This window comes from Myxocyprinus asiaticus, chromosome 3 (genome assembly GCF_019703515.2).
Source record: "Myxocyprinus asiaticus isolate MX2 ecotype Aquarium Trade chromosome 3, UBuf_Myxa_2, whole genome shotgun sequence".
Classification (NCBI taxonomy): Eukaryota; Metazoa; Chordata; class Actinopteri; order Cypriniformes; family Catostomidae; genus Myxocyprinus; species Myxocyprinus asiaticus.
The window spans coordinates 18,190,475-18,202,936 of record NC_059346.1 but is presented as its reverse complement, the minus strand read 5'-3'; the positions used below and the strand labels follow the sequence as shown (position 1 = coordinate 18,202,936).

Sequence of the window (12,462 nt, the reverse complement as noted above, 5' to 3'; positions counted from 1 at the left end):
TAGAAATACACTATATGTGTGAGTGTACGTGCATGTGTGTGTGTTGGGGTTAATTTTGGTAGGGAACACAATCCCCAGGGAGAATTTTGAAGAGTGTACCACCTGCCTTGTTTCTCAGAGCCTCTCTGCTGAGTGACAGCTGTCAGAACCAATGGCAGAGCTCACAAGACTCAGTCAGTTCATCTCAATGTGTTCCTCCCTTTGAAGGAAAGCAACTGAAATACAGACTGTCTCTTTTTGTCTGTTTGTCTGTCTATTTTTACATTGGTTTGGCACCAAATAAAGAGCAAATAGAAGTGAGAGAGAGTAAGAGACAGACAGAGAGACAGTGAGAAAGAAGGTGCATTACTGTGCGTCTTTGTGTGTTATGTTTGTTAGGTATGTAATGTTGTCATAGAGGATGGGGGGCTTATTTTACATTCCATCAGCCAAGGTAAATTTGAATTTGGCTGATGATATGATAGAGAAGACCCAGGATACAAAACAGCCAATCTGATTGGCTGATGGGTTTTCACACTTGGACATACTGTATGTATATATAATGTATTTAAAAAGAGTGATAATTCAGTAATGGTCCCACAGAAACTTGTGATATGTAGGTAATTTAAAGTTTTACTAATAAGCATTTTAACAACAGAAGTTTTGCCCACGTCTAATGTAAGATATAATAAAAGAAAGTCATCTCAAACAGGTATCACAAAAACTCCCATGTTTTCAATGTTTTTTTTTTTTAAGTACAATTGTTTTTCAGTTCATTGAGATGTATGCCATTAAATTATTTAATTTAGTAGAAAGCCTTGGAATTACCTAACTACTTCTCACTTTGTAATAGTAGTGATATTATATTAAACACTGGTGATAGTGTAAATGAATTAAACTGTACATAATAAATCTTTATATGAAGCTTAAAGGGAAAGTTCACCCAAAAAATAAAATTCTCTCATCATTTACTCACCCTCATGACATCCCAGATGTGTATGACTTTCTTTCTTCTGAAAAACACAAATTATTTTTAGAAGAATATCTCAGTTCTGTAGGTCCATACAATGCAAGTGACATGCACACACACATACACATATTCACACACACACACACACACATGCACACACACACACACACACACACACACACACACACACACATTCCTGTAAAAAACAGACAAGACAGATGTAACAAACATAACAAATAAACTAAATCAAAGGTACTACTGTCTAATGGGGTGTGACGAGAGCAAAAGTTCATGCACACATTAGTCTAAGTGGGGCTTGAAAGAGGAAATTGTCCACATTTTACTCTGCAGCCATCTGATGCTGAACCAGCTTGCAGCATACTAAATGTGTACAAGTAATTGAAATTACTAGTAATTCTTAATTTAGATGTTAATATAAATTGCATATTATGTTATATTTAGATAATATTTCACAGAAATGTTGATAAAAAAAGATGTCTTTGCATGTATCACACTGGTTTTGCTGTAGTTAATGGATGTTTTGAAAAGTCAAAGAATTTCTACATTTTATTATTTCTAAAAAAAGAAACATGGCATATTAAATAATAACTTTTATATCGGTCAGTTAACATGCCAAAAATATCAATCTTTTTACATGTATGCACAGTTAAGAACCTATTAATGACTTACAATTTAGTTTTAGATAAAAACCATTGGGTTATGAATGATTTAAAAGCTTTAGATCCAATGGGTTAAAATGGACCCTTGAATGCTAAAGGTGTATACAAATTCTGAACACAATAGGAGGGTTAAGTCCTTTTTACTCTAAATCTCCACTTTTACTTTCACTTTTACATCTGAAAGTCACATGTGGTAACTGTTTAATTTCACTTTCACATCTGAAAGTGAAAGTGGAGATTTATGGTAAAAAAAAAAAAAAAAAGAAAAAGAAAAAAGACTTAAATATTGATCTGTTTCCCACGTTTACTTTTCACTTTGTATTTGTGCACCTCATGCTGCCTGCAGGAGAAATCCCTACTCCAACATGATACTCAATGCATTTAAAAAAAAAATTTTTTACTAAAAGTTATAGTTCATCCAAAAATGAAAATTATATCATCATTTACTCACCGTTATGTTGTTCCATACACCTTTAAGGTTTGGTCACATTTACCTTTGCACAGCAAAATTCCACGGGTGGAAAGGTATGGGCAGATGTTGAGCGTGTGTGAAACCAGCAAAAAACTAATTGCCAAGCAGCCTGTTTTTTCTTCTTTTTTTTCTTCCTTTTTCTCCCCAATTTGGAATGCCCAATTCCCAATGCGCTCTAGGTCCTTGTGGTGGTGTATTGACTCGCCTCAATCCGGGTGGCGGAGGATGAATCTCAGTTGCCTCCGTGTCTGAGATGTCAATCCATGCATCATATCACGCTTGTTGAGCGCGTTACCACGGAGACATAGTGCATGTGGAGGCTTCACACTATTCTCCGCGGCATCCACGCACAACTCACCACGTGCCCCACCGTGAGCGAAACACATTATAACGACCACGAGGAGGTTACCCCATGTGACTCTACCCTCCCTAGCAACCGGGCCAATTTGGTTGCTTAGGAGACCAGGCTGGAGTCTCTCAGCACACCCTGGATTCAAACTCAGGACTCCAGGGGTGGTAGTCAGCGTCTTTACTCGCTGAGCTACCCAGGCCCCTCAGCAGCCTCTTTTTAATGCTGCACTTTATAGAGTGATGTTAAAAAATAACTCGCCGCTAAAATTATAACCTTGTCCATTTAATTATTGTGAATATTCATAATTGTGAATATTCAGTGTAGGCTAGTTGTGTACGAAGCACCGTCCACACAGAGGTCACTGGCAAACCAAACAATTTCCAAAGTTCAGCAAAAATGAACTCCATGCGAAATCAAAAAAGGGAAATTATTCACCACCGGAAGTCCATCGCATGAACTTTTGCTGTGCGAAGGTAAATGTGACCGCGCCTTTACTCACCCTCATGTGTTCCACAGAAGAAAGAAAGTCATATAGGGTTGGAACAGTAAATAATGACAGAATTGAAATTTTTGGGTAAACTATCCATTTAAATCTTGACATTTGCAAATTGAATAAACATAAAAATCACAGAGAGTGAAATATTTGTAATTAGTTATAGAGAGATGCTCCCACACATACAGTAAATTAAGGATTTTATTTGATTGTAGTATTTTAGCAACAACATAAGTATAAAATTCATACAACAGTGAGAACTGAATTAAGCATTGGTCTAAAATGATATGGAGTATGCTAATATTTTGTACATATTTTAAATTTATGAGTTCTGAGGTCTACAATAAAACAGCCATGAATAAATAATGTCAGTATATTAACACTTATTAACATTAGGCATTTGAGTGAAATGTATTTTAGAGTTTAGAGTAGTGTGAGTATCTAACTATCATTTTTTTTCTGAGCACTTCTAAAAGGAACACAGTTTCTGAGAGATCCAGGCTCCCACGGGGGAATCCTTGGAATTATTCAGATGTCGACTTGTTGCCCTGGCAACAAGAAAGATGATTTCCGCGATGTTGAGCAGGATGCAGACGCCAGACACAGCAAGCATAAATATAGTGAACACTGTTTTCTCTGTTGGTCGGGACACAAAGCAATCTACTATGTTTGGGCAGGGGTACGAGTCACACTTTACCAGCCGGAACATTTTATAGCCAGGGTAAATCATATAGAACAAATACATAAAAGCTGATTCAAACAGCACACGGAACAGCAGGCTAATCATGTATGTCCACCAGAGACCACCAGTAATCTTCATCTTTTGCGTCTTTATCTGCTCCAGGTCCTTTGGACTGGTGCGGCCAGCCTGGCGGTACAACTTTTTATCGATATGCCGACGATGTGCAATGTGCATGGTCACCAGCAGGGCGGGGGTAGAGACCACAATCAGTTGCAGTGCCCACAGCCGGATATGAGAGATGGGGAAGAAGTGGTCGTAACATACACTGTTGCAGCCAGGTTGCTGGGTGTTACAGATAAAATGTGCTTTCTCATCACCCCACACACTCTCCGCCGCCACCACCAGAACCAGGATCCGGAACATGAAGAGGACCGACAGCCAGATCCGCCCTATACCGGTGGAATGCCGGTTCACGCCGCTGATCACGGCATAAAAAGACGCCCAGTTCATTTTTGGTTCCAGATCTGAAAGAAAGAGCAAAGCCCCACTGTTAGGAAACACACATATACATTTTTAGAACAGTGGCCACTCTCAACCAAACAGATGATCACAATAATATCTGACATTTTATAAGAAATCAGATATCATGCATTCAGCTTGACGGCATCATCAGATCTTGCAGCTACCTCACCCAACATTGAAAAATGCAAAGGTTATCAGTATAACATCCTAGATGTAAAAATTATTAATTCAGTTGCTCATATATTTTAATGTTTTGAGTCTCAATTCAGACATAAGACATACGAAGTGGTTCCATTAGCTCAACAGGTAGAGCATGCCATTAGCAACAAAGATGTAGCCTATACCTTGAATGCACTTTGAGTCACTTTGGAGCAAAAAAGCATTTTTCAAATACATAAATGTAATGTCATTGAGACATTACTCAAAACCCATCCACATCTGGCTCTGTGTACCAGTATGTGACACAATGGTGATAAAAACTACCAATCAGAACCTGGAGATAAGCTGACCTTTTACCATTTTGTACTCAGAATCTGAAATATCACAATGTAAATGTCTTTCAAGTATGTTTTTTTTTTATTTATTCATATTGATTTTCATGCTACCTGGAATTGCTACATCCATTGAATATTATTCACATTTCACAAAAAGTTCAAGTCCAAGGCCACAATACAACAAAATCTACAGTAGAAAACAGCAGCAGACAACTTAAGTTACAATTCTGGACCAAGAGAAAGAGAGAGATTTATGGAGTATTCAGTATTACCAGACTCCGCAGGTGGTGTTAGTGGCATGGGCAGAGCCCGTGTGAAGGGGTTCTGAGACCCGCCGTGTCTCCAGTGTGTGTGTATGTGTGTCTGAATGTGTGTACTTCTGTCAGATGGAGAGTCTCCAGCTTGCATCCACGATTTATGAAGGCACGGCCAACCATGTGACCTGCAATCGCGCCAATGTCATTCTCCCCTCGCACAATGAAAGCGTGGGTTCAGTCACAGAACAAGAGTGTGTGCTTCTGTGTGTGTGATATGGGTCATTGAGTATCTTCTATCTTTTACCTTTCCTTTCCTGCCTCATATATTGGTGTACTTTTTCTGACATAAGAGGCCCAGGACTAATAAAACCATCATTTACAGATTGAAACACACTGTTGGTCAGTAGTGGGTTTTAACACTCATTATGAACTCAAATATTTATAGATGAGTTTAGAATTGGTTAACAGTGGATTTTAACACTCATTACGGTCTCAGATATTTATAGTTTTGTTTAGAATTGGTCAGTAATGGGGTTTAAGACTCATTATGAATTCAGTTCTTTATAGTTTATCAAACTGATTATACTGGCAGTTACTCCAAAATCGATGTTCTTTAAGTGCAAACCATGGATTCCCATCATGTAATTTGATGTGTTTATGTTAAAAGTGGTAACCTGCAATTGTTTCCTTAAAGGGATAGTTTTACCTAAAAATACAAATTCTCTCATGATTTATTCACCCCCATGCCATCCCAGATGTGTATGACTTTCTTTTTTCTGCTGAACACAAACAAAGATATTTAGAAGAATATCTCAGCTCTGTAGGTCCTTTCAATGCAAGTGAATGGTGACCAGAACTTTGAAGCTCTAAAACCATATAAAAGCAGCATAAAAGTAATCCATATGACTCCAGTGGCTTAATATATGTCTTCTGAAGCGATGCAATCCCTTTGGGTGAGAAACAGATCAGTATTTCAATCCTTTTTTACTATAAATCTCCACTTTTACTTTCAGAACATGAATGTGGAGATTTATAGTAAAAAGGATTTAAATATTGATCTGTTTCTCACCGATACCTATTTAACCACTGGAGCCATATGGATTGCTTTTATGCTACCTTTATGTGATTTTGGAGCTTGAAAGTTGTGGTCACCATTCACTTATTGAAAGGACCTACAGAGTTGAAATATTCTTCTAAAAATTGTTGTTTGTGTTCTGTAGAAGAAAGTCATACACATCTGGGATGGCATGAGGGTGAGTAAATGATGAGAGAATTTTCATTTTGGGTGAACTATCTCTTTAAGAAGCTACACTGGCGGCCAAAAGTTTGGAATAATGTACAGATTTTGCTCTTATGGAAAGAAATTGGTACTTTTATTCACCAAAGTGGCATTCAACTGATCACAATGTATAGTCAGGACATTAATAATGAGAAAAATTGCTATTACAATTTGAAAAAAATGTTCAGAACTTCTTACAACTTCAAAGAGTTCCTCTATGTGCAGCAATGACAGCTTTGCAGATCTTTGGCATTCTAGCTGTCAGTTTGTCCAGATACTCAGGTGACATTTCACCCCACGCTTCCTGTAGCACTTGCCACAGATGTGGCTGTCTTGTCGAGCACTTCTCACGCACCTTACAGTCTAGCTGACCCACAAAAGCTCAATGGGGTTAAGATCCATAACACTCTTTTCCAGTTATCTATTGTCCAGTGTTTGTGTTTCTTTGCCCACTTTCTTTTGGTTTTCTGTTTCAAAAGTGGCTTTTTCTTTGCAATTCTTCACATAAGGCCTGCACCCTTGAGTCTTCGCTTTACTGTTGTACATGAAACTGGTGTTGAGCGGGTAGAATTCAATGAAGCTGTCAGCTGAGGACATGTGAGGCATCTATTTCTCAAACTAGAGACTCTGATGTACTTATCATCTTGTTTAGTTGTACATATGGCCTTCCACATCTCTTTCTGTCCTTTTTAGAGCCAGTTGTCCTTTGTCTTTGAAGACTGTAGTGTACACCTTTGTATGAAATCTTCAGTTTTTTGGCCATTTCAAGCATTGTATAGTCTTCATTCCTCAAAACAATGATTGTCTAGTGAGTTTCTAGAGACAGCTGTTTCTTTTTTGCCATTTTTGACCTAATATTGACCTTAAGACATGCCAGTCTATTGCATACTGTGGCAACTCTAAAACAAACACAAAGTTTTGGTCACTATAGTTCCACGTCTTCATCTATTGATGAAGATATTAGAAACTTTGTGGAACCATTATAACTTCCTAAACTGACAAATGAGCAAAAAATTATCTTGATTCTGAGATAACCTTAGAGGAGCTTGATGAGGTAATCAAGGCCTTGACCACAGGCAAGTCTCTGGGGACAGATGGATTTGCCGCTGAATTGTTTTATCTTATGCTACAGAACTGGCTCCACTTTTGTTAGAAGTTTGTATGGAATCATTAAAGAATGGAAAGCTTCCGCCAACCATGACACAAGCCAGGATCAGTCTGATTCTTAAAAAGGACAAAGATCCAAGTGAGTGTAAGAGTTAACATCCAATTTCCCTGATCCAGCTAGATGTAAAAATTTTATCAAAAATTTTAGCTAACCGATTAAGTAGTTATGACATCTCTTGTACATATAGATCAGGTGGGGTTTAGCTCTTCTGATAACAGAAGAACTGATATTGGCATTTCATCAATATCATGTGGTCAATGGCGAATGATCAGACTCTGCAGACTCAGGACACTGCCATCTCACTTGATGCCGAAAACGCGTTTGATATGGTACAATGGGATTCTTTTTTTAAGATTTTGGAAATATACGGGTTCGGAAATACTTTTATTGGATGGACTAAGTTACTGTATAGACACCCGGTAGCGGCAGTACAAACAAATGGATTAGTTTCAGATTATTTTAATCTGGATGGGGGCACCTGGCAGGGTTGCCCTCTTTCCCCATTATTGTTCTGTCTTGCCCTGGAGCCATTAGCAGCCACGATAAGGAATGAGGATGATTTTCCAGGGGTGGTGACAGGAGATGTAGTGCATAAACTTTTGCTTTATGCAGATTATATTTTATTATTTGTCTCTGACCCCACTAGATCTATGCCTTGCCTCCACAGGATTATTAATTCCTTCTCTAAATTCTCAGGATACAGAGTCAATTGGTCTAAATCTAAAGCATGGTCTCTGACAGCGTACTGCCCAGTAACGGCTTTTCAACTGGGCGCCTTCCAGTGACCCAAACAGTTAATTTTGACCCTTTAATAAAAAGATTTTTGAGTGATGTGGGCAGGTGGGCTTCATTACATTTATCTAAGATTGGGAAGGTTAATGTTTTTATAATTAATTGTATTCCAAAATTCAGCTATCTGTTACAATCTTTCCCTGTAGATGTCCCCTTCTTTTATTTCAAGCAATTTGATAGCATAGCGAAGTCCTTCATTTGGAATGGTAAATGTCCCAGATTACATTTCAGCACGTTAAATAGGCCGATTGACAAAGGTGGGCTAGGCCTACCCAAGATTTTGTTTTATTATTATGCATTTGGTCTCAGACATTTGGCTCATTGGTCGCTTCCACCTTAGATAGACTCTCCCTGGTTTTGTATCGAACAGGAAGTCCTTGCTCCTATTTCGCCATTGCAAAGCCTTTTTATTAAACTATACGGAGAAGTTAAGTCACACCCTGTTATCTCGCATTTGCACACGTTATGGACAAAAGGTCCAGAGTGTTTAAATCGGACATTTATTTAAATATTGCCTCGAGCATATATCGGAACCCAAAATTCCGTATTAATAAGACCCCTTTCTGCTGGTCAGAGTGGATTGTGAGGGGGTTACTGCACTCGGTGACCTGTATGAGAGTGGAGTGTTGAGATCTTTTGAAAATTTGGTCCAACATTTTAAGATTCCTAGATCTCAGTTCTTTAGGTATTTACAGCTGCACCACCTGGTCTGTACTCTTTTTGGGAGTAGCATACACCCCCCTAAAGCGGCAGATACTCTGGAGTTGGTGATTGCGGCTTTTGGAAAAGGCCATGAGGCATCAGTGTATTACTCCCTGCTAATTCAGAGTCTGGGGGACGGATCTTCAACTTCTCTCAAGAGATTATCGGAGAAAGATTTAAATTTGGTATTGGAGGAGGGAGTGTGGGCTAGGATTCTAAAAACATCAAGTCAACATCTAGAGATGTAAGGGTGTGTCTGATGCAATTTAAGATTTTGCATCGATTCTTTTGGACCCCCTCTAGATTGTATAGGCTTGGTCTTAAAGACACACACACCTGCTGGTGATGCCAATCAGAAGATGGGGACACAACCCATGTTTTTTGGGGATGTGTTAAAATCTATGAATTTTGGTTGAGGGTTCAGAGCTTTATTTGTGACATAGTGGACACTCGATTTTCATTTTGCCCCAGACTGTGTATTTTAGGTGATGGGGCGGTCCTGAATATGGGTGATGGATATATGGAGAGCTGGGTCCTGACTGGCGTGATGATTGGCAGGCGGGTAATCCTCAGCGGATGGAGGTCGCCTGATGCGCCCTCATTTTGTGAGTGGTGCATCGAGTTGAGCAGGGTGGCGGCGTTTGAGGAGATGGTATATGGCAACCTGGATACATACTGGATGGGGCAGTTATCTAGCATTTTTGGAAGGCTTTCGGGGAGAGGCAGCGGAAAGAGACTATTGGGGTGTTTTTAAAAAAAAAATTTAAAAAAATTATATATCTCTAAATATTTTCTGCTGTTTTAATGTCTATTTGTGTGTCTTTGTAATTTGGCTTTTGACCACTGGAGTGCTTGTTTGTATTGGGTGGGGGGGTAATGTTCAGGGGGTAAAGTTATGATTTCATATGGTTTGATTTTGCATTTTCTCTTATGTCTATTTGATTTGCTGCATGGAATCAATAAAAAACGGTTATAACAAAAAACAAACACAAAGACAATGTTAAGCTTCATTTAATGAACCAAATAGCTTTCAACTGTGTTTGATATAATGGCAAGTGATTTTCTAATACTAAATTAGCAATTTAGCATGATTACTCAAGGATAAGGTGTTGGAGTTATGGCTGATGGAAATGGGGCCTGTCTAGATTTGATCAAAATGACTTTTTTCAAATAGTGATGGTGCTGTTTTTTACATCAGTAATGTCCTGACTATACTTTGTGATCAGCTGAATGCCACTTTGTTGAATTAAAGTACCAATTTCCTTCAGAAACAGCAAAATCTATACATTATTCCAGACTTTTGGCCACCAGTGTATATCTATGATCTAACCCTTAAAATTTGTTTTGCTGGTGTAAAGTAATATATTCAGGTTGAGACAGTGATGTTATCTTAAGATTTTGACTTGAATAAAACCAGTCAATTTAGATGTTACCACATGAAGCAAATTTTTAGGTTAACATTTTTTAGTGTATATTGTTATTGCTGTTCATACAGCATTTTAACCACATATTATGTAACAGAAAGCAGAGTCTTATATAGATAAATCAGAACTATACAACAATTTATCAATCAATGCATTTAGGTGCATGTTAAAAATAGTTATTTTTTCTTGTACTAGTTTTTAATTTATTTCTGTGATGTTACAGGTCAGTTTCATCTCTAATGCCAGAAAAACAAAAAACAAATCAAGGATCATATGTTTGTAATAAAGTGTTTGCTGTGTTTTGATTAGAAGTGAATGAATGTTTGATGTAAAATGGTGGATGTCATCATAGACCTGTACAAAAAAAGCCTGTAAATACACTGCAGAACATTTTCCCTTCGAGTACACAGAGACAGATTTGTAGTTTCCTGTGTGGTGAACGAATATATTTCCTGACTTATTATTGTGACTTATTATGTGTTATATTCATTAATGAACAAGGAGTGGTTGTAGTATTTACATTTCTAAATTATGTAAACTATATCTGGGTGTTTCTTTGTTGGTTTCACTGGTTTGGTAGTGGTTGATTATTACTGAGTTGTTGGTTTGAACATGGTTGGTAGTTGATTATGACAGGGTTTAAGTGGTTGGTTTAGTACTGTGTTTGGTAGGGTTGGTATTTGTCTTATGTTTACCTGCGGTTGATGAGATCCCTGAGCAGAAGAAAAGGCTGGAGTTGAAGTCGCACAGAAAGGGTTGATGTTTCACTAGTGCAGATTATGGCGCAGAACTGGAGCTTTGCATTGCTAATCACTTGTGTCACGCTGTTACTCACCCCACTACAAACATCTCCACACAAAAGATGCTTGTGCTGCTGAGTTCTTAACCATTCAGATCAGACACAAGATACACACCCACCAGCAGAGACTCTGACGCACATCATATACGAACACACACACCAACATACACCAAATCACACACACAAGTTGTGTGCATTTACATACATAGCATTCATTCATACTCATATTCATACAAATACAAATGTGAATGTCTAAATGCACAAACACTCTATGCATTACAGCCTTTTACACACACTTAAATACACAAACCTATACTTGGGCATCACAACTGTACATATAAATTTACATTATAAAAAGACACTTTTAGAAAAAATTTCTCTTTTTTTCTTCTTTTGGTTGCAGAATAAAGTACAAACTATAGCAAATGTGCCCTCCTAGCACAGCCAACAATTAAGCCCCCCTAACAGTGATGGTTTCCCCTAAATTTTGATAATTATCCATTAAAACATATATACCAGGCAGTAAAAGGCACATATACTTGTACACAAGTATTTATTCTCTATTCATCTGAGGACTTCTGACTATAGGAACTCTTTGGACCAAGAAATGATAAAAAGTAGTCTACTCACACTAAGAATGAATGCTGGACTACACTGGCACAAGACATAAAAACAGGCACACACTTGCATAAAGCAAACACACAGCACAAAAGATGTTTATAGCTAACTAATTGTGGACTTGCCATTGACTTCTATTGTTCTTCATTGTTTTGTTTTTATTATTACGTTCACCTAACCAGCATTATCAGTGCTTTCCTCTCACTTTGTCCTTCATTTTGCCGCTGTCTTTTGAAAGTGAGATTTTGTCCTTGAGTTTGGAAAAGGCACTATATAAATAAAGCATATGATAAATTAGTAAAGCTAATCCAAACCCGTTTATGCAGTAATATGAAGACATTGTTTACTCCCTTTAGAAACAATGTATCATTCTGAGGATGTCCCTAAAATAACTTTTTTTTTCTTCTCAAATGTAGCTAACTTTAAGGGATAGTTCACCCAAAAAAACAAACAAAACAAAAAAATCTGTCATCATTTGCACACCCTCATATCGTTCCAAACCAGTATGAATTTCTTTATTCTGTGCAACACTAAAGGAAAAGTTATGTCTCAATGTCACCATTTACTTTTATTGCACACACACACACAATGAAAGTGAATATTGTCTGAGGCTGTCATTCTGCCTTATATCTCCTGACATGTTCCATGGAAGAAAGTCATACTGGTTTGGAATGACAAAAGGGTAAGTAAATAATGACAGAACGTTCATTTTTGAGTGAACTGTCACTTTAAAGTTGTCAAAAAATACAAGGCAGCACCACACACAAGTTTATTTATAT

General features: G+C 37.8%; 1 protein-coding gene across 2 annotated transcripts; it reads right to left on the bottom strand.

Annotated features, from left to right (window-relative positions):
• Positions 1-3,129: 3,129 nt before the first annotated feature.
• Positions 3,130-11,106, bottom strand: LOC127427301 (gap junction beta-1 protein-like). 2 transcript variants are annotated; one of them, XM_051674826.1, is made up of 2 exons: positions 10,962-11,106; positions 3,130-4,152 (listed from the first exon to the last, which is right to left on the bottom strand). In XM_051674826.1, the coding sequence occupies exon 2, from the start codon at positions 4,136-4,138 to the stop codon at positions 3,416-3,418; it is 723 nt and encodes a 240-aa protein (XP_051530786.1). In that variant the 5' UTR covers positions 4,139-4,152; positions 10,962-11,106; the 3' UTR covers positions 3,130-3,415. The 2 variants fall into 2 exon arrangements, with proteins under 2 accessions (XP_051530786.1, XP_051530775.1); XM_051674815.1 differs by lacking the exon at positions 10,962-11,106 and adding an exon at positions 4,917-5,185.
• Positions 11,107-12,462: the final 1,356 nt, after the last annotated feature.

Coding starts and splice junctions, on each gene's coding strand:
- LOC127427301 (XM_051674815.1), bottom strand. CDS start 5,052: ATGCAAGCTGGAGACTCTCCATCTGACAGAAGTACACACATTCAGACA. Junction 4,153..4,916: donor AACACCACCTGCGGAGTCTG/GTAATACTGAAT, acceptor TCTTTCTTTCAG/ATCTGGAACCAAAAATGAAC.